The sequence below is a fragment of the Manacus candei genome, unplaced genomic scaffold (assembly GCF_025592945.1).
Source record: "Manacus candei isolate 608988 ecotype Guabito, Panama unplaced genomic scaffold, ASM2559294v1 h1tg000050l, whole genome shotgun sequence".
NCBI classification, from domain to species: Eukaryota; Metazoa; Chordata; class Aves; order Passeriformes; family Pipridae; genus Manacus; species Manacus candei.
Window position 1 is genome coordinate 8652125 of NW_026138098.1, and position 23106 is coordinate 8675230.

Below are 23106 nucleotides of genomic sequence, written 5' to 3' on the forward strand. Positions count from 1 at the left end.
CACTGATTTTGGATTAACTTTTGTATTTGTAGCTGTGCTGAATACATGAAGTGTTGGCTTGGGTGGGAAGGTAGTTTGGAACAAAACGGTTCCTGTCCTAGATTATTGTTTGTAAAAATATGGTATCTTTTAGACATGCTGTAGATTTACTGCATTAGAATTCTGGGAAATGTTTTTATTCTGATTTACATAAATGATATACAATGTGGTGGGCTTTACATAAAAAAGTTACAAAAAAAAAAAAAAGGAAATCTGTCCTTGTGGTTTGAGAATTAGTAGCATATCAGTTAACATTGCATAAAGCATCCCTTTTGACTTGCTGAAGTGTGGCTGTTCAAAACAGTGTCCTAGGCAGGTATTTTGTGCTCTGGATTTTGAAGTGAATCATAGGCTCACTGCATTCTCTCCTCAATCCAGCCAGTCAGTTGGAAAGAAAATTGAACTGAAGCACAATTTTCCCCAGAAGTTATTTGGGAATGGGAAAAGCCATTCCCCAAATGGCTTGTATCTTCACCATTGAAATGTCTTGCCTGCTTACATTTCTTCTCTAACTTATTCCACTTTAAAATCATGACTTGATGCATCTACATGTTACAGAATCAGCTCCAAAGGACTTCATACCACATGTCTTTGACTTTTCACTGGTTCTTATATTTTCTTTTCTTTAAATAATCTGATTTTGTATAATACTAGAAATGGCTTTCTGGCTTTTTCTTGTTTACATCCTTGATTTGGTCTGTGTGTTGTTTTAGTGCTGGAGTTACCTTTATCTACAACCGAAGTAGTTTTCATATTCCCTTTTTTTCTGTGTCTTAATATCACAGATCAAGGTGTCAACATTTACAGGAAACCGCCCATCTACAAACAGCACGGTAAATGATCTTTCCCTTTTTATTTCAAAACTGGAATGTCAACTAAATTATAAGGTGTGCAGATTAGTGAAAAGCATTCAGTTTTTACTTTGTAAGCATAAGTTTAGTAGTCGAAGTTTGAAACAGCTGTTACTGCATGTCCTGCCAAGTGGTTATGTTTTAAAGCATGTTGTTTCATTTGGATCATATGGTTTAATCTTGGCCATGTGGATATTAATGGCAAAATTGCCACTAACTGGGATTTTGCTGCTTCTTTAGCATTATGATGCCTTTCAATATTTCACTTCTTTAAATTTATATTTTCAAAATACAGGTACTGGTCCGTGTTAAAATGCATTAACAACAAACTCTTCTCTGACAGGAAATTCTTGAAATTTCCTTACTTTAAACAGACGCAGTATAATAATTTACTTCAACGGCAAAGATGGAGATGCTATTATCAGACTGGAATTCTGAATGTATCTGTGGCTTCAAATAAGAATCTTTAATTAGTGAAGGTATTATAGGTGACACTTATCACTGACAGCGCTAATTTGATTCTCGGGCCCTGTGAGACAGCTCAGGTAGTACACTGTACTTTTTTTTTCAGGGGTTTGGATTCTGAGTTGGACAGCAGTGTTAGTGAACTAAACTTTTTGGTGGAGATGTTGCTATAGCAAATCTGAAACACCAGTGATGGCAGAAGGCCACTGCCTTGCCTGCCATTAGTACTGCAGGACAAGGTCCCGTTACAATGGAGTGTGTTCACTCTTCCCTTCTCCTGTGAACACAGAACTGTGCATAGGAGATGATTTTTATTTACTGTGGTGAAAGACAGATGACGCCACTTCTTAAAGACTCTTGAGTTTGCATCCTTTTGCAGACTTTTTATCCAGTGAAGTGTATTTAGGGTTAAGTGGCAAATTAGCAGTTCTACCAGGTTTAGATGAACAGTTGGCTGAGAGGCATTGAACTGAGCTGAGTAGGAAAGCCCAGAAGTCCATTCTGCAGTCAGGAATTGAAAATTACACTGCTCTGGTATTGCATCAGGGTTTTTTCCTTTCTTTTTTTAAGTTTCAAACCATATGCTCATTTTGGAAAAAGTCTTAACATTGTTTCTGTTTATTTTTATGGTTTTAATGTATCTCCTCACCTCCCATTAACATGTGAATGTTTAACCTCTGACATCACCAATTCTAATACGTAAGTACTGTTTGAAGTCATGCTTTTGTAAACTCTGACCAGCTTCCTCCATGCCTGCAATTATGCTTAGATTTTCCCAGTCATAAACTGGTCAGAATTACCAATGATATCTAATACTGATGTTCCTAAACTACCCTGAACGTGTTGGATGAGCAAACAGGGCATCACTTTGTTAACAGATGTCTTTCTGTTTTTAAAACAAAAAGAGAAAAGGAAAAAAAGTCCAGCACAGTTGCTTCTGATACAATAGCTTCATGTAAGTGAAGGTGATTTGAGCTAACAGTTTGCATCTTAAGAGGTAGTTAAGGCTGGGTTTAATGTAAACTGAATCCTATTGGATTTTTTTTGCTTTTTAATGTCAAGAAGTGAAAGCCATAATGCACATCCTCACATGCTTTTATGAGACTTTGGCTTAGAATGGAATCTTAAGTGGATGCCCATGGCTGAGCTATTTTATTGATGAGGTTCAGTGCATTGCAAGTGCCTTTCCCTGCCAAGTTGATCTGAATGGAGTTTAGTATTTATTAATAAGTTTACATCTGCTTTTGCTACTACTGCATGCTATAAGCAAGAGCATGCAGCAGAAAAAAAATTCCCCTAGTTAAATGTATTTGTTTCAGGTTTCTATTTTTTGTTTGTTTTGCAGCTTTTCACAGAAATAATTATCATCAGTAGTGTTAAAATTAGTACTGTTCCTCTGAACTATATGTTTTCTTGCCCTAGAGGGAAGACAGATCAGTGCATAAATCTGCGTTCATCTTCATTAATAATCAGTTGTCCTTAAGAGATATTGATGAATACTCATAGGCTGAATTTTCTCACTCTTGCCTAATCATTCTTACACTGTGAAACCCTAGTAAAATCCAAAGCTGATTTGGGGTTATTTTGGGGGTGGGAATGTGGGAGGAGAGGAAGGTTCGATTCCAGTCTATTGGCAAGAGAAAGGCATTACCTTGCTTCAAATTGCAATTAGAATAGCAAAACATGAAAGTGTTCACTTCTGAAAATTAACTACTTGTAAAGTATAAAATTTCACCAGAGTAAGGAAGACCTTTGTATCGATACAGATTATTACATAGCTAAGTTCCCTGATTGCCATCTAGATGCAGCTGCTTTGGCAGCACAGAGCAAGTCCTCCGAGGATATCATCAAGTCCTCCAAGTTCCCAGCAGCTCATGCACCAGCACCCAACGAGATACCAAAGATTGAGACGGACCACTGGCCAGGTCCTCCCTCCCTTGCTGCCATAGGTATGCAAAAGCAAATGGTACAACGATGCGGCTTGAAAGGTACTGGTAACCAAAGCAGGTTAATAGTGGAGCTGTAAAAATGGGTAGTAAAGGTGGCGTCCACTCCAGATGTTCACCACGAAGTGCAACTCTTCTGGTGAGACGCTGAATGTCTGAATCTGAAGCTGTTGAATTTCGCTGAGTAGAAGAGGTTTTGCTAAAGGACTTTGGAACTGATCACACAGATTAGCCCATAGGAAAATTTTGTGAACTCTAGTGCAGTAGCTTAAAAAATGTGGTGTGTCACACAAGCCTGACTTCTTTCAGTTATTCTATTTAATCTTTTAGTCCTAAGCTAATAGTAGTTATGCCACAGAAAATATTATTGCTTCCAACCACATGACTAATTTCATGGCAAGAAACAATGTCTGAATTGGAACAATTAACAGACTAAATAAGTCCTGATTTTCAGAGTTATTGTTTTTAGAGACTTTGTATTTTTCTTCTGTGTCGTAGCACTACACATATTTTTTTTTCTTTAATTCATGTACATCATCATTTTAGATTTTTTTTTTGCTTTGTATTTTTTTCTCTGTTAATTTTCATTGACCCTATAGCATAAAATAAGCTGTCTAGCCTGATTCATTCATGAAGACATGTCTGAAGCGCTGAGGTGGTGTTTGTTTCAGGTTTCTGTGAAGGAATGTATGACTTTCATCACAGTGGGATCTTCAGAGAAGTGCTGGGAGAGGAGACACAGGGTGGGAGAGCACAGTGACCAACTGAAGGGGCTGCACATGCAGCAGCAATTTTTTGAACATGTCCTTTAGATAGGATTGCAACCTGACAAACATGAGTTACAGGGATAAACCATCTGTATATTTGAAACATCTACATACTTGAAACACTGAGTTTGTCCAGCATAGGGTTGGTGAATAACTATATCAGATATAGCCTGTGCAGAAAAAAATACAGCTGCTGTCTAAATGGTTGCACCAATATCACATTCTATGTATTCATGGAAGAGTCCTGGCATCCAAATTGGATTATTTCTTAAGAATATTCAAGAAAATAAAAATTATTCAATAAAAGCTAAGGAACTAAAAGGTAAAACACCTGTGTCTTAATTAATTTTAGCTTTATCCAATGGATCAAATTAATTTACTTCATTTAAGACTAAAAATAATGCCTTTATTTCAAATATGAGTATTCATTTAGGAGACTATTGTAGTTTAATTTTCCATTTGAAATGCTAATTCAGATTTGCTTTTCTGAGTCTAGATAAAAGTGTAAATGTAAATCAGACTTTAAGTTTTCAGCTGCTGATCTAGTTACTGGTGCTATTAAACCCCATTTTTCTAGAACTAGCAATGTGAGCTCTTTTTCTCTATTACATTGAATCTTGGCTTTTGCATCCAGGACCATTGCTTGGTTTGGAGCTCACGTGCAGTTTAAGCTCTTGTTTATTTTATAGCAAGCCTGATAACCATAAGGCAGGCTATCCAAGTGAGTTTTATTAAGAGTGAGCTTTGAAAAAGTCTTTTGACTTTGCAAGAAATTACTGCTTTGTTTATTCAACAAACCAGACTGACCAGTACTTTGAACTGGCATTGAAATCTTCAAGCTGTGGTTGCACTGGTACACAAAGCTGTCTCTGTACTGTGGTTTTATGGAAGCAGGAGCTGACATGAGACGCAGATCAAGTGGAAGAGAGGAAGATGATGAGGAGCTACAGAGGCGCCGGCAGCTGCAGGAAGAGCAGCTCATGAAGGTGGTTATGAATTTGTCTTCATGCTATTTCTGAACATCCTGCAGAAAGGGCCCCTTTGTTTTCTGTAAGCTATTTCTACCACTGTCTTGATCAGCTTTATTTTACTGATATTTCTTTTAATTGCCATTTATAGCTCAACTCTGGTCTGGGACAGTTAATATTGAAAGAAGAGATGGAAAAGGAGAGTCGCGGTAGGTCAGCCCTTTCTGCCAGTCGTTACGATTCTCCAGGTAATTAATGTAGGCAATAGAGCTAATAATGAACAGTGAATAATAAACAACATGTTTACACATATCAGGCAGTGTCCCAGAGGAGAGACAACTGGGAAGACTGCTTGATATGTGTATGTGTGGTGATCTGCCCTGAAAGAGTGGCCTAATTCTTTACCTGCTTTTGGTGAGGGTGGGAGTGTCATGGCTGGATTTTAATTAGAAGAAATATGAAGTTGAGGATTTTCAGGCAATTCTAAGAAGAGAGATGTTCTAATATAAATAAGGAATGAACTAAAGTGTTTGGTGACTGTCACATTGCATACATGCTAATAGACTGGGCTATTCAAGTACAATAACACCTTTTGCTTAAACTGATGGTTCCTGTTCCTATTTAGTCTCTTCTCCCAGGGAAAGAAAATCAGCAACATTGACCAGAAGAGCTGCATATTTTGAACACAGCCAGAGTTTTGACCTTGGCCGACATTTTGATTTGGCTGTATTCTGTTCCAGAGCAAAAGCAAAAAAGTTAACTTTGATTAATTGGTGGCTTAGAATCTTTGCCTCATCCCACATTTTGATATACATTTGTGGCCTTCTCAGACCTCCAGAGAAGGGTTTGGAGATTTTATTTCACTCGTTTTATTCACTGTGCATCATAACACTGCAGCTGTACTTTGAGTCAAGAAGGGACAAGATGAGTCTATTTGGAGTCTCTGGAGGAGCTGCCAAGCAGACCAAGATTTCCTTGTGTTCCCTGTTGTAGAAGTGTGTTGCCTTGATGGCCTTGGAAAGGATGCCTGTGGCTCTCCCTCACTGTCTGTAATTTTTACAGGGCCAGAGTCTACCTGCTCAACTCAGAGCTTATGATTTCTTTATTAACCTTAGCACAGGATGGAGGACTCCTTTATTTGTGTCCATCCCTCTTTGCAGGGATAATCAGTGCAGCCATCAGCTGCCTTTTGTGGAATCGGTGGCATCTTTCCCAAAATTGCTAATTGTTGGCAGCAATAGTGCCTCAAGTTCTACATTCCCCACCCTCCTGTGGTAAAAATAACATTAAAAACCACCAAAAATTGCATTTTTATTTGGAGGATCTTGTCTGAAGGAACTGTATTAACTGTAGAGTTGCTATTGATTGCTATGCTAACAGTCTTTATATTTATCCACGTTTTTATCTATGTTTAAAAACACACTCTGGACATTTCAATAATTATAATTTTTGTTTAGAATGCCAAATTCTCAACTTGTTTGAATTCAGTTAGCACTGCCCATTCCCATAGTTCTCCTGTTGAAGTCAGTATCCAAACATCTGTCAACTGCAGTGTTACAGGACCAAAACTAATACCCTTTTCTTCTTTGTAGCAACAAGTGGCAAGCTGCAGCATGTCAGTGAGAGAGAATGGAGTGTGCTGGTCATGTGCATCTTGGCTTGGGCAGCAGCAGAAACTGGGAGCATGAGTGCAATAATCTTTGAGTAGGAAGGATAGAAAGGTTCATTCAATTCATGAAAGGCTCAGAGGGTATAATGATATATAAACCACATGTGCCACTTAGGAGAGTGGAACTGAATGGACCTGCATGAGAGACTTTAACAGGAAACCTGTCCAAATACTGCTGATCTTGAATTCTCTATGTACTTTATCTTGGTCCCATCTTAAGTTACACAGCAAAACTTTATCTAGATAAGGAATAAAAAGTTATTTTGCACTGTTGGCTGATCCCTGACCATTACTTTCAACTCAGTGGAGAATATTTTGATTTTGAACCTGGCAAAACCACAGTGTTCTTTCTTGATGATCTGCCACCATGGCACAATAAAGCTGCATGTAACTTAGAGAGTGTGTGAAAGTTTGTGTTGAGTTTGAGCTGAAAGATTAGTTTCTTAAAGTCAGTGTATCCAGTTGTGTATCTGCTTGACTACTTTAACTGTGTATTTTATGCTAGTTCATTCCTCAAATGTTCTAACTTTTGAGTTTCCATGGGATTTTTCCAGTAAAATATTTTCCCTTCCTCATCCAACAGCACATGCTTCAGCCTCCAAAACCTCTTCTCTCCCTGGGTATGGAAAAAATGGACTTCACAGGGTAAGAAAATGGTGATTTTGAGAAGTGAAAGGTGACTTTAATTATCCATGGTATTTATTTCCATATTAACTGTACTGGATTTTCAGTTTGATTAATATTTCTTATAAGACTAGCTGAAGTCAGACAAAACCTAATTTCCGTTCCCTCAGACATTGTTAAAAAAGCAAGAAACCAATGCAAGAAATGTTGTGAAAATTCTGAGGGAAATAAAAGACATAAAGCAATGTATTTTGCCCATATACCAACCTGCTTGTGAAGTCATGAATTGTGAATTTATGTGCATATCCCTCTTTTCCTTTTACAGCCGGTGTCTACAGATTTTGGTCAGTACAACAGTTATGGGGATGTGAGTGGTGCTGTTAGAGGTAAGGCTGAGGAGCCTTTTTGTTACGGTGTTGGATCATTTCTGCTGTTTTATTTTAAAGTTGTGGATATGGTTACTTTGTATTTGCTCAATACTTTTTAACTTCCTCTGGTAAATTTGACAATTAACTCAAACAGTTCAAATACCTGTAGAAAATATTGGGTTTATTCTGCCAAATCTGCTATGTGGAACTGATCTTGTTTATGCCAAGGGACTGCTTTAGCATTGGATCAGATTGCAAGTGAGTAATGTGTGTGTTATCAGGAATATGAACTGAGTTCTGACATGGTGTTTTCTGTCTCTGAAAATTACCATCCACCATGCAGTCTGAAGAATGTGCCACAGTGAAGAAAGGAGGATAGTGCCTTCTAATCCCCACTGCTGCTCATGATCTTCATTATGACTGAGCTAGATGTGGTATCAGTCATTGCCTAATAAAAATTGACAATAACATTTATGAAAGTTATGAAACTTTGAGAGTTAATGTTTTGAAATGTTTTGAGAGAGAGAGCTATTTTCTAAAGTGAGATTCATCCTGACTGTCTCAGTTACCCTATGGTCAGGCATCTTCTATTGGTGCTTGAGTCTCTTAATAGGCTGTGGAGGAATCTAGACAGCTACCTTGTGACAGAAGTTACTTGAGCTGAATCCTGCTCTGCACATTTGAATTTTTATTGGCTCTATTCACTTGATTGTGGCTGTGGATCTCTTAATATTTCCAAAATGACCTGCTTTTCCTGAATGAGAAGCCTGCTCAAAATAAAAAGGACTGCAATACTTGGAGTGTTTGAATCTACAAACTAAGTCCAAAATTAGAGATGTTTCTAGCCCTAGAGAATCAGGTGGGATTTTGGAAAGATCAGGTAGACCAGAAGACAGAAGGATTATCTGGTAGGTTGTAACTGATTCCTGTTCTTCCACGCTCCAAAGCTGATGAGACTTCTCTTTTGCTTTTCAGATTTCCAGGTAGAGTACGGGTTTTCATCAATCAACTGACAGCAGAACCTAGAGCGTCTACTTGTTCAAGTCTGAATTTCTGCTACAGGGAAGGGTTTCTTAAGACAATAGCTTTGATTTTCCTGCATGTTTAAGCATAATCACCAATGTAGATTCTTATCAACAAAAAAATGGGCACAGCCTCGGATTCCTCCTTGTTACCTCCCCAGAGCTGGGTTGAGGCAGCTCACACCAGTTCTGTGACTTGCTCTGTAAAATCCACTGTCTGTTTATACATGAGTTATCTGTAGTAGTCATCTCTGGACATGTGAGGGTGGATTTATTTTCAGCCTCTCTAGTACTGGCCCCAGAGACATATAGAAAGTCTCTCCTGGAGGCAATTTTTTCCCATAGCAGGAGCTTTGAACTCTTCATTTTTACCCTGGAATTTGCTCTCCAGACAAGATGGCTGATTAATAGTTTTCTACAGTGCTGCCATCATAGATGAGCCAGAAAGAGGTGTGCTTGCAAATAGAAACCTTTTTACTTCAAATACTGCCTGCAGGTTTTTTTCCAGAATGGTTTGAGTCTAACTGGCTCCTCAGCACAATCACAATATGAAATTGCAATTTGAGAAAGAGTTTAATTACTTGGATATTTTGTTAATGGCGTATCAAAATCATGATGATTGGAAAGAGAATAAGATTATGGGAGGGGAGCAGAGTTGTCTGTGTATTGTGCTCCAAATGTTATTTCCTTAGAAACAGTACCTGTGTCAAAAACAGCACCTTTTTACCCTATCCCCATTTGTGTTCATAGTAAAAATTTCCCATTGTAGAGACAAAAAAAAAAAAAGTCCCTCAGTTGATACAGTAAATGACAGGAAGGAAAGCCCAGAGGTATAAGAGAGCTTTGTATGCTGTTGGGGAGGATCTGAATTAATGTTTCTTTGTATTTGACTAGAGAAGAACTTTACTTAGTCACTGGGGTGGGAAAGGGCCTACCACTCTCTTGGGTTGCCCAGATCCAGCTGGGAAGTGATACTGGTGAGTGGGAAGCTCTCACCAGCCTTGGCAGTGACAGGAGGCTGTGGTGGCAGAGAGGATTGAAGGATCCCTCTGTGAGCCTCAGAGAAGTAACAATGTAGTAGCCATGGCAATGATCTATAAAATAAGACCAAGTAGTAAGACTTGAAGGAAGTCTCAGGGCAAATTCACCTTTGTTTTCACCACTACTTGAGTGCCTTTACCCTCTGTGTGTGTAACCTATGTGTCTGATGTATACCTGTATCTGATGCAGTCCCTCCCGGATGGTCATGTCCCTGGAATGAGAATGGACAGAGGAGTATCTATGCCTAACATGTTGGAGCCAAAGGCAAGTGCAGATGTTATTCACTTTCCTTCAAGACAGTGAAGATTTGACTGTGAAATGCAGATAAAATATGGGAAATGTCTTAGTTCCCTTACTTTTCTTTACCTCACCTCAGTCCCTGCTCCTTATGTGCCAAACCTCTCCCTTTGTTCTGGACTTTGCCTGTTAACAGGTTAGTGCTCAGGCAGGCTGAGGGCAGCTAGGGGTGCTTCCTGGGATAAGGAAGCTTTTCTAGAGACAAACTGAAGGATACTGAAGGTGCTCATAGGCAGTTCTCTCTCAGACTTTCACTAGCCAAAGCAGCAGGCCAGACTCAGTGGGAAGATCTCAGAATTGTCCAGTTTGAAAAGTGATGCAGAATACTGTGGCTCACAACACACTGTGGAGGCTGTCATAATGTAAAAGTTAGGGAAATACATGGATCTTTGATTGGATGTCTGTCTGGATCTGTTATTTAGCTCTTGGCACTGTTAGCCTGACCACCTGTCAATAATGTCGAATTCCCTATGTGAGAAACTCTCCAGGAGATTCATTGGAAAAAGAGACGATGTCAGCTAATTATAATTTAATATACAAATTAAAATGCTTTTACAGCTATGTCTAGAGATGCCTGAGTCAAAAATGAACATAATACATAGAGGGAATTAAACCAGAGCTGTGTTTTAAATCTTTCTTTATTGCTGGTGAACCTTCCATGAAATCATGATTTTGCTAAATTTACAAGGATCAGAATTTCTACAGTTAAGTGAGGAGCTGGTTTTGCAAACCAGATCACTACGTGTGCTTCCAAGTCACCTCCAGACAAACTGTACAAGGCAATAACCCTGGCTTTATAAGCTGAGACCCCAGAGCAATGTATAGTTACAAGTGGTTTTATATATTATATAAATAAGACCCTGGGGACATTATCAACTCCCGAGCTACTACTTTTTATTCCAAATAATTTCTCTTTCAGTGCAATAGAAATTCTTAAAGCCACCACTGCTGTTGATGCACCCAGTGATTTGGAATGTTATTTTGGGTGACAAATTCTGTCAGTATTATTAATGATAAAATTTATGGCAATTTTGGTGAGATAATAGAACACTTTCTGTTGATGTTTATAAAGTTGATGCCGGACCCTCAGCATGTGTGAATTGGCACTATTTTTATTCATGTCATTGGGCCAACAGTAACTTAAACCTGATGAAGTAAAAGAAGCTAACTCAAAGTCAGCATGAAACACATGCAAAAATTAGTAACCTTAAGAAGGACCAAATCTTACCAAATGGTTTTCCAGAAAGGACAGAATTTGTGCATCCTGCCAACCCAGATTGAGACATGCCTTGTTATGAATATTTAAATATAAAATGTACTTATGACCGTAGATCTTGACTTAAACTCTGCCTGTTTAAATATGAAAAGTTACATTTTAGTTTCCTATAATGCTGTATATGGTAGCCATTTCCAGTATCAAACATAAACAATGTAATTCCAAGTATAGACTTAATTGTACAATTGTGACAATGTCAGAATCTCATAAGAATCATATCTTACAATTGGTATGTAAGCACACGTTATTTAAGTTATTATTACTTACAATAAACTCAGTGGTGTGTTCACTGATGCCTGAATGTTATTTATTATATTTTTGAAAAGTTCATTGGGACAATTGTTAACAATGGAATGAACTTAATTGCTGAGTACTGCACAAAAATTGATTAGGTTGAATTTCTTCTGATGTTAAAATAATGTAATTAATCACATTTGATAATAGCTACTTCTCCAGAAGAGTTTTGGTTGTCTCACTCCTATTCCCAGTGGGCAAGGAAGACAAGACCCATAAATGACAGTAAAGGCTGAGCCAGTCGCCACTGAAGTTTATGGAAAAACTTCACTGACCCCAATAGGTGTTGGATGAGGGGTCTGGGAATGCTGCTTTCCCACTCTGCAGAGACATGCAATGAGAAGGACTCTAGAGAGGGTCTGGCAGATGGAACATAAGCTCTCCTAAGTCATTCCAGGCATGGAAATGTCTGCCCAAGGAGAAAAATCCTAGAAGAGAGTTGTATTTGCCAGGGATGATTCCAGAAACTGATTTTGAGATTTTCCAAATCCTTTCCAAGCAGCATTGTATCTATTGGATTAGGCTGATTTGAGACCCACTGACAGTAAACATTTTACTTCAAAGAACCTGTGCATGTAAAACATGCAATCAGGAATTGATTATGTGCTAATGTCTGACTGTGTATAAATTCTGGACAGTCTTTGCAATGTAAAGGGCAATCAAGGGGAATGTTAATGGGAGATGTGCTGGACACATACTCTTCTGAAGCAGATTAAGATGCTTAGGACAAATATGTCTACAAAAGTATCTCCTTTAATCCATGTGTGTATGGCACAGCCAGCAAACACAGTGGGCAGTTTTTTTGAATTCTTTAACTGTCCAAAAAGGTGAAGAAAATTATGTGATAAATTCTATTGAATGCAGTGGCACTGACAAATTAATATCTTGTTGATTCAGAGATCTGAACTTTTGACTTTTTTTTTTCTTAAGTCTGCTCACTAATTGTCTGTCCTTAGAGCTGTCCACACTTTAGACCATTAGACCAATGAGCAGCAAATGCAGTTACCTTAATAAATTTTTACATTGATGGATGAGAAAGTGTATTGACTAGGAAGGACTCTATCTGACCAAAGCCAGACGATGTATTATATACAACATAAAAATGAGTGGGGTGGACAAGTACATAGTGGCTTCACAATATGAGGCAGTTCAATACTAAACAAGCCCTGGCCATGTCCAGATGGGCTTGTCTTCCATGCAACGTTAGGAAAAAATGATAAGAAAAAAAGAAGCTGTTAATTCCTTTGAAAAAGAAAACAAGTGTTTGTGTGTTTATGAAAATGAGACACATTTTGTTCTTTCTGCTTTAGACTATAAATATAAATATCTCTTTTTCCCCCTTTTATACATTGTTAACAGATTTTTCCATATGAAATACTCATGGTGACCAACAGAGGGCGAAATAAAATACTAAAAGATGTAGACAGAACCAGGCTTGAGGTAAGAGAAGCAAGTTCCTAAATGCTCTTTCCTGCTGAAGTTGTTTATCGTTTGTGACAGCTGAAACACTGAAGTGTGGGTCCTGGCTAGACGGGGAAGATTTCTCAGCACTAATCAGGGAAAGAGGAATCAGACATTGGGAGGAAGCAGCCTTATTTCCATTAACTGTGCTGAGCTGGGAGCCCCACGCCTCTGTCTCCCTGCTCATTGCCTGAGCTTCTCACCCCTTATGTTTTCAAGCATTTAATAATATACTTGTGGATTTGTTAAAAGCCCAAAATTGCACAAGTGTCATAGGTGCCATATTGGAATGGAGCAATACTTTGTTCGTTCTTGGATCATCTTTTACCTAAAAGTCAGTGTCAGCCATCCTTGACAATCAAAAGTCATGAATGCTGTGACTTAGTTAGACTGGATGATATCCAGAAATACAAGAATTTAAATCTCTGCCAACAAATAAAAATAGTTTACAACTTCGTGGATTAGAAAGACTTAAGCAGCCCAATGGAATCCTGGGGATGTTTAAGTCGTTTTTAGTTAGTTAATATTCTGTGGAGATGAATGGAAGGAGCCACAAAAATTTGGGTAATTTGGGTTTATGCCCATTTTTAGACTACTAGGTATGTGATCACTAGTCAGAATTCAAAGCTGTATTACATTAGTGCCACAGGGAACTCTAGTTCCATCCAGTGAACTCTGAAGTGGCTAGACAAGAAGTACCTTGTGCACGGGACAGACAGCACCAAAAAATGTTTCACTAGCAGTAGTGTGCTGGACAGTTAGTCTGGCCAGACATCTTTCTTCTCAGCACTTCGAATGTAGTATGTGAACCTGCAACCCTCCTGCAGAGCTCTCCTGAAGCCCAGTGTCTGTTTGGACTTCCACATGTAAGCAGAGGTGACTTGCTAAAGCCTGGGACAGGGGCATGCAGGAGCTAGTTTTGTTCTCTGGGCTGTCAGTTCTTGTTGGATGACTTCAGACAAATAATTTTTCTGTCTCTTGCTTATTCAGCAACTGATTTCCTTTGTAAACTTCTCACACTTAAAACTTTAATTGATTCATTGGGCACCCGAGTTCATGAGGACTTGGATACATGTATTGCAAAAGCCTTGTTTTTTCCAGCAATGGCTCTTACACAGCAACATGAAATCCCTAAGGAACTCCTACCTCCTCTTGTGTCTCTTTGGCTTTGACTGACCATTGCCTTTTCTCCTTTTTTTTTATTTTATTTTTTTTCAAAGCGTCATTTAGCGCCTGAAGTTTTTCAAGAAATATTTGGCATGACGATACAGGAGTTTGACAAGTTACCTCTCTGGAGACGCAACGACATGAAGAAAAAAGCAAAACTCTTTTAATCTCCCTTTAAACAAACCAACAAAAAATGATGCATAGGATGCTGTATCATACAGTCCACACTGTTTGGAAGCAACTACTTATCCACCAAAAAGGGAAAATCACATAGTGGCACCTCTGTACACAGCAACTGAACAAGATGAACATTTGCCCTCCTGGAACACAGAGAGAAAAAATCTGGGCTCAGAAACAACGATAGTTTTCAGGGGTGTTGACCTGTTACATGATATGATACAAGATAGAAAACTGTTCTGTTCTTCTCCCTCAATGATACTCCCTTTACTTCTCTCCACAATATGATGGACGTTATTGCTAGAGCCAGGAAGTGCCCTTAGGATGCCTTGTAGACTAAAGTAGTTGTAACCACTCCAAGAACTGGAAAAGAAAATATACATATATAAATATATATATATGTATGCGTGTTTGCCCGTGTGCACACCTGTATTTATATCTATCCATCTATCTCTGTGTGTGCGTGTATGTGTGTGTATATATGTGTGTATATACGGAGAGGAAGATAGGTAGGTGCTCTGTAGTGAAGGAGAAGCCCCTTGTAACTTATCCACATGGTCACATAAGTCTTTCACCCCGCTGTTTCTTGGCACTCTTTTGCAATGGCATCTTCTTCATGTGAAACAACCTGCAACGGTGGGCGCTCAGCTCACTTACAGTTCGTACCAGTTGGATTTCTGGAAAATGGATTCCTTGTATATATTTGCTAGGATATAAGAAGTGAATTGCTGTGTGTGTTGTCAGTCTTCCCTTTTCCACACTTTCTGCTTGAATTAATAAGGCTGGAGAGTAACCAGTCCTTTGAATAATTTAAGATCACTTAAGTAACGGGAATGATGGAGAAGAGTCAGTTTTCTTGTAATTTACTCCAGGAGATGGGTGGGCGGGGGTGGGAGTGGGAGTGACAGAGTGAGAAAATGCTTTTTTAAGTGTGCCCTGGTTTGCACCCAGAGATTTTGGGACAAACTCCCTGCTAGTGATTACTAGTACAGCTCATCAGACTGCAGTGGAGTTGTAGGATTTTACATTGACAGGGAAGGTTCTCTGCAAGCTAACATGCAAATTCATCCCTCTTAGGGAGGGATGTTTGTGAATTAAAAGGTACCGTCGAGGTGCCGCGCTCTGCCAATAGAGGCTTTTTGATTAAACTGCAGTTGCTGTTGTCGATATGGCACAGTGCATGGGGCCAAGCACTCTTTTTAGTTAATGCAGTTTTTCACTTGTGCTTGGAAAAGAGGGCACAGACTTTTTTTTTTTTCCTCTCTTGAAGCATCAAAGCTCCAGCCTTGGTTATTTTTATTTCCCTTTGTGCCTGACTTGGTTTTTGAAGACAGAGTAATCATGCAAGACAGTTTCTGAGCTGCATTGAACTCCTTACTGCTTTCAGTCTTCTTCCAGTATGCTGCAGCTTAAAAAACTGCCTGTATATACCTTAACTGCTTCTGGGCAAGTCTTATACATAGGAGGACATGAGCACCAAAATAATTGAATGAGTGCATTGTGGCTGCCAGGTCAGCTTTTTCTCTTCTGTGGTGCTTAACTGCCAATGCATACTGCACTAATGAGCCTGTCTCCTGATACGGGGAGGGGGTCGTTTAGGTTCTGTGTCTGTCAAAGAATATCAAGGTTTCCTTTTTAATGCAGAAACTTCAGGCACTGGAGACATCAGAACCTTTGTGTTTTCTGTTCTGTGAGACATTGGTGTTCAAATCTGGAAGTTAGGAAGGGGAAAAAGTCCCGTGTAGTTGTGAGATTCAGTATCACTGTGTTGAGTTCTCTGTATCACCAAATGACATTTCACCATGAACTGTGCAGGGCAGCCCAAATCCTGCCTCTTCTTTGCTGGTTTAGGAAGTCCAGATGCAACAGATCACTGTGGTTCCTTTGATAAAGTCTGAGATGGAGATTCAGTATATGAGAGACAGAGACCAGGGATCACCACCTGTTCCACGTTCCTATGGCTGAGGGAATGGTGAGTCTATGGGACAAGCTGGAGAACATCCTACCATGGAGATCCAGCACCACAGTCTCCACTGAACAGAAGTCCCCAGTGAACACTGTGACACACACACTTGTGAGTGAGTGAGCTCTCTGGGTAGTACTGAGATTGCAGCAAGAATCAATGTAACATGTTTTAACTTTATTTTTCAGAACATGCATCTGAAAGCTTTTTAGAGGAGCACTGAGAAGTGCTAGTTAGGGGCACTGGCAGATGCATTTTTGAGTGACTGCTGAAACCAAATCCATATGATTGCAGAACAGCAGTGTTTTACAGTCAGGGAATTAGTGAATGGTGGGGTCTCAGAAATTCGGTGTGTTACCTGCAAGGTGTGGCTTAATTTTGAGATGAGCATGTGAGTTTTAATGCATTTAAATTATTAAAATTCTCCAAATTTTGTTCAGCCTACATCCTGTGGACAATGTGTGCTGCTGCCTCTCAAACTGTTAGGCATTATGGGTCTTTTAGTCCAAGTCACCTTGACAATACACCTTTTAGATCTGAAAATTTGGTCTCTCAAGGATGTGAGCTGCCAGTCTGCATTTTTCTGTCCCCATCTCTAGATTACTATTGAACTTCTCACAACATATATGAATAGACTACCCAGTCATTTCAGAAATGACTAAGCCATGTTGTTTCCTCACCTCTGCATCCTATGCAAAAAAAAAAAAAAAAAAGGTTGGGAAGAAAAGAGAACTTAGCCTCCTAGGCTGTGAAGAATGACATGGTAATTTGTATCTGCCTCATCAACTGAGAATTTAGAACTGTAATTGAAGCTTGGGAAGGAATGAAGAGAAGCCAGCTTAGATGCTGCTGAAACAATTCATCTCTAGCTGGATTTTTTTGGCCACTGCCGGTTCACATCTCACTGGTGTGGAACAGTCAGTCAGTTCACAGCCCTCTGCACTAGACTTAATATTGCTTTATTTCTGATTAAGAACATGAAGGGTTTTCTGAGCTTCAGTTTCATGCCCGTAGTTACTTCCCAGCCATCTACATGTGGACACACCCCAAGCGATTTTTGTCTGTCCACAAAACCCACACTGCAGCCAGACATGGGGAGGGGTGTTTTCTGCAGTGGGCTCTTAGTGATTGCCACTGCAACATTTTCTGTTCTTTCATCTGGTCTTCCCACCTAATAAAAATGAAATGTAGCCCCAGGGAGAATTTTCTTTGTAAGCAATTAATCACTCTCCTAGTATCAATCGAGTAGCAGTTCTTTGTAATTCCTCTCTTTGATTTTCTCTTGAGATATGTCAAGAGTTGGACTAGATGATCTTTAAAGGTCCCTTCCAACCCAAACCATTCTATGAGTCTATTAGTATGCCTTAAGTACATGCTTATGTTCTTCTATCTCCTGCAAAGTGTTTGAGCTTCTGATAAAGTCCCATCCCATCAGTGCTGTCAACACAATGTCATTACCAAGAGGACTGAAAACTGATTGCTTTTGTCTTCTTTTTTCTGCTTTAGCAGTGATGTAACAGCAAAGACCAGTCAAAGCATTGCAAAATAACCACGTGTACAAAATGGAATTATGTATACATGTGGGTTCTCAAACACAGGTGCACATGTAACACACACACTCCCCATTTGGAGTTCATTAAATGTGGTTTGTGATGTGTTGTGGCCATGGCTGCAGTGTGCTGTGAAAGGTTAGGCTTGGAGAACAGTGAACTCCTCAGTAGCTCTATGTGGGACAAGACAGCTCTGTGGCTCCAGTAGTGCTCTTACTTCGATCAAGACAGATGTCATTTCTCCTTACAAAGTCCTATAGTCCTAAATCTGTAGGCCAAGCACTGAGGTGCTTGCTTCCCTTTTCCTGTTGCAACTTGGAAATCTTTTCTGAGCCAAGTAGTTCAGATGTCTTGCTGTTCAAGCGAGGTCATCAGGACCCTCTTTTGTAAAACTGCTACACTGAAATTTTGCTACACTGAAATTAGACACATTTTTAAGTGAAATCCTTTTCCACAAATCCTGTGTTTCCTGGTAGGGTAATAGCAATGGACAGAGAAGAGTAAAGGTCTGAGAAGGAGGGCTGGCATAAGCCAGGGTTCAGCAGGGTGATGTTTAGCAGGATTAGAGGAAGACACTGGTATGAGCCTGTAGTACCTGTTTCAAACTGTGGGGAAGTCAGGTTTGGAGTTCACAGCGTATGAGCGTCTATGCTGAAATTAATGGTATGAAGCTGTTAGAACAAACAACAGAAAAATTAGGCCCCAAAATGGTAAAAATAAGAACATCCTCTGAACTCATCATGGAATTACTTATCTTGGCTCATCCTGACTTAGGAGGAGATCTTGGCATATTTGGACCATAGCCTCCTAGAGTAGACCAAATGGAAACCACCCTTTTTCTCATGATTCATTGCTTTCCTTTGGAATGTGTTTGTGCAGGAGAATGTCCACATCCTGAAAGTTACCTACAGCAGTGAAGAATACTCAGTGATAATGATGATGCAATAAAACACTTGCAGGAAACAAGAATATTGACTAATCTGTCCCCAAATGCCACTCATTTTTCCATGCCAGAGAGACACTTAGGGCTTGAATCCACAGCTGCCTTCCCCATTCAGTTAAACCCCAGGTCGTGGTCCAGTTCGTGCCCTGTCAAACTCTTTGGCCTTGTCAACACACCTGCTAGAGTTCAGCATAGTCTTCAGGGTAGATGCATAGCAAGGGCTGGTCTTGACAATATGTGGTATGTTTTCCCCCCATTGCTGTGTGATGAAGAGCTAGAGAGAGCTCCTGAGCACTGAGTGTGACAGCAGCACAATGCGCCTTTCTCCTTTAATGTAGAAACACCCTTATTGCTGTGGGCTGCAGCATTGCTCTGGCTGGTGAGTTTTGCCTTGTGGTTTCTCCCACGCACCTTTTTTTGTGCTTAATAAAATAAGAAACAAACAAACAAAAAAAATCTATCACAGTTTTCAGTCAGACGACTCTGGAGCTATGTGATGCCCACGTTTGGCAGGAGTATTATTAATTTTAATGTGAGCATCAGTGCAGGAAGTGGGAATGTAATTGGCCATTAATGTTGCTTGCCTGTATGCAAAATAAATTATTTGTAGCCCAGAGGGCTTCTAACAGGGAAATAGATTTCTGCTAATGATTTGCTCAGAAATGCTTGTCTGTGTGAAGAGGTAATACTTCCACGTGCACTGTGGTCTTTTTTTGAGGTGAAAGAGAGATGACTGAAGGCAAGCAGTAACCTGTTCTGTCAGGATCACCACAGTTAATGTAAGTGTTGCTCCCAGGACTTGCAAAGCTGAGGCCCACAGGACCTTCCTCTTGGGCATTAGGAAATGCAGCATTTCAGCAGCAGAAGCAGCTATGGGAATTCCAGCGGTGCCTTACCAGGCTGAGTCTCTAGCTCCCTTAGGCGCTTTGACAGGTCCCACTGGACACTTGCCTGGGCTTTTGTCACTAAACACCTTCAGAATGCACTTCCCCCCCAGATGCAAACCCGCTGACAGCAGTGGAGCCTCTCGCTGGCACCTGCACCCCTTGGGCCAGGCTGTCCTGGCAGGCCAGGCCAGGAAAGCCTCTGGCCACCGTGCACACCCACAGGAGCTCTGTGTGTCATTCCCAGGTCAGTCCTGTCCAAGTGGCTTGGTCCGTCTGGACAGCTCTTCCTGTAAGGGGGCCTTACAGCTGGGGGCTTTTTTTAAGCTTTGGAAACTGAAACTAATTTTTTAAAGGTATTCTTTCCTTTAAATCAGTAGACTTTGGCAATAGGATTTTTTATTATTTTATTTTTCTTTTCTCCTCCCTCCACATGTTAGAAACCAGCGTTTTGGGGAGGTGTCCCTGTGTTTTCCATTCACCTGTCTCTCTCTCTGAGTCTCTGTAAAAGTGAATCCATGTCTTGTCTGTACAGTAAGTCTGCTTGTATGCATAATGAGAAGTTGAGCTGGGTTGCTGTTCTGTACAATTAATGTTTCCACTGTCATACTGCAAACAGCACATATTACACTCCTGTGCCACTGTAATCTGCATCACTGTTGTACTCAAGTCAATGAATAAAGTTTGGAGCTTTATTCTTAATTTCTGGATTCACGTTGCCTCATTTATTTTGTTTGGGTTTTTTTCATCTTGCAGAGTTATATCAAAGTCCTCTTCCAAAACAGGTGGTGTCTCAAGAAACAGAGAGGCGAGATATGAATGACCAGAGCAAGACACATAACAGTTACAGTGAAACTCTGTGAAACTATGAGAAAAGGTTTGAAAATTGACACAAGGCTTCTCGTAACTAAGCCACCAGAAACAGATGCTCTTGCAAACCGCACAGAAGTGTTAGTATTGGTGTCAGTTGTGGTTTAAAATGACCAGAGATATCAATAAGGTCAACTAGGCCATGCTGTTACGTCAGCTTCAAAGGCTAAATGGTTTCCTTTCTTGATCCTTGCAAATTCATATTAAATGTTAGACACATCTTGGAAAGATATTTACATGTGTTAGTATTTAAAGTTAGGTGTTTGCTTAATTACCTGGAGTTTAAACCTGCCTAGCCTTATTCTGGGTGTGGAAGGTGGGGTAAGATGCCATTCAAGGAAATAGAGTGTTTTATAACACCTGTGAATGTGCTGAACACTGGGTGTCCAACAGACCATAGTGGCAGACAGCTCCTCAGAGGATGTGATGCAGCCACACACCCTGCACAGTCCTTGAGCCTCCAGAAAGCCCCTGCAGCATCAAGATCTGTGTTCTGCAGATATCATGTTCCCCATCTTCTCTTCCACTCCTCAGCCCTCTGAGTCTCACCCCTGCCCTTGCCCCACCTTGATAGTCTACACAGGTTCTCTCACACAGCAAATGTAGAGGTTCCCCAGGGTTTTACTTCAATGTGTTGAGGGTGCTTAAGGACTGAGTCTCGGATGAGATGGAGATTCAGGTTCCTGCTTGGAGAGCAAGAGGTGAGGAATTCAACACCACCATGAAGTTAGCCTTTAGCAAGGTTCATATCTGCCCCATTCACTTCCCAGGCCATACCTGTATTTTTGCTGGAAGTGTGCTGGAAGTTGCAGAAGAGATAAATCCAGCAAAATGACCTGGTGTCAGTTATATGCTTCCTTTCTTTGTATTGTTTACTCCAGAGATTGTATTTTTGCTGTGGGTGGGACAAAATCAAGTCAAAATCAGAAAATCAGATTCATTTATTACAACTCTGGACATACAACTCAGTGAAGGGTGGAAGCATCTCTCCAGTGAAGTATTTAAACACAGGTTTTTGCTCTCTGTTTTGCTGCAGGGCATAGCTGGAAGAGCCCTAATCCTGAAGTGGACAATTTGTGCGTGCACGGTGGAGATGACCTTTGCTTTGAACATTTAATGGTCTTATTTTCAGCAGGCATAGCCCATGGACTTCAGCAGATTGGCACATGTGTTCCAGTAGCCCTCCTTTCTCTGTTTCCTCCATGTTTATAGACATTCCCTGCTTGAGTGCTTCATAGCCCTTGGAGCTGTCAGACCAGTTATGAATGAGGGCATAATAACCCATTTTCTATCCTCTTCTTTTTAGGATCGGCTCTGAGAAACTTCAGGATTTTTTGTCTCTTGTGAGAAAACCTGGGCTGACAGCACATGCTTCTGTGCAGGTTACTGGTGGGGACTGCTGGACAAACCTCAGCCAGGGAGTTAGGAAGACACAGGGATGTTTTTAAATGTCTCCTTGTTCATCTGAAGGGCAAACACAGAGTCTAAGACTTTTCTTTAAAAAAGTTTTATGCTGCTTATTTCCTCTTCCCCTGGACAGCCAGATGTCATGGAAAGGTTTCCTCATTGCTCTGCAGGGCAGGACCCCATTCCCTGCCTACCAGTTTGCAGCCTCCAAGCACTTCCATGTTAGCTGTTCCTTGGGCATCTCCTGTTAACCTCCCTGGGCATCTTCACACCTCTAGGAAGTAAGGAAGGTCTGCCCATGAAGTACCTGCTTAAAAGAACACAAGTGTAGGTCTATGATTTGGCCTTGGAACTTTTCTTGAAAGTTTCCCAACCATAGGGAAAAAACCTCCAAACCAAAGTCTCCCTTTTGAATCATTTGCACTCTTGAAAATCCACCACCTGAGTGTCGGGTCCTCCCTGTAGCAGCAGTTACAGTGCAGTGCCAGCCCCAGGACGTGTCCTGCCAGACCAAGCTCTGGAGATCCTAAGCAGCAATCCCCAGCTGGGGATCACTGACCCAGCAGTGTAAAGGAGCAGTCGCTCCATTACAGCCTCCCCCAGCACAGAGCATTGGGAATATTTTCACTGTGACTGCACTTCCACGTAGAGCAAATTCACAAGGATCCATTCCAGTCGTCAGCCCCACAGTGTGACAGTGCCAGCCAGCCTAAGCACGTTTTTAATTTCCCTCCAGTTAAAATCACAAGCCCAGTGAAATCTAAGTCCAAGGTTTCTTTTTTTTTTTTAATTGTTAGACCATTTTTCCCTGCTCCCCTCCTCCCCATGAATTATGCGAGGTTTATGACCCCTGAGTAATGACTCTGGAATGCACCGCATCCTACAGCCATCGCAAGGCATCTGGCAATGGGAATCTTCACAGCATGTAAAAAATATACAGATAATGCCATTGTAAATAACTTAGATCAAAACAAGTCAAATGTCAATGCTAATTTGCTGTCAAGTGTAGACCAAGACCACTTCCTCCTGCAAGAAGAGAGACTCAGTTCCCAAGTGT

General features: G+C 40.4%; 1 protein-coding gene across 21 annotated transcripts in view; it reads left to right on the plus strand.

The window, feature by feature from the left end:
- Nucleotides 1-20474, plus strand: part of ABLIM1 (actin binding LIM protein 1) — a 199922-nt gene extending 179448 nt beyond the window's left edge. For 13 of the 21 annotated variants that reach the window (XM_051801135.1, XM_051801131.1, XM_051801133.1 and 10 more), the window contains 7 exons: nt 825-872; nt 3134-3304; nt 4963-5054; nt 5188-5284; nt 7289-7350; nt 7655-7715; nt 8673-12980. In XM_051801135.1, the coding sequence (XP_051657095.1) occupies nt 825-872; nt 3134-3304; nt 4963-5054; nt 5188-5284; nt 7289-7350; nt 7655-7715; nt 8673-8710 (569 nt within the window). In that variant the 3' untranslated portion in view covers nt 8711-12980. The other 8 variants (XM_051801140.1, XM_051801138.1, XM_051801125.1 and 5 more) reach the window with 5 other exon arrangements.
- The last annotated feature ends 2632 nt before the right edge of the window (nt 20475-23106 follow it).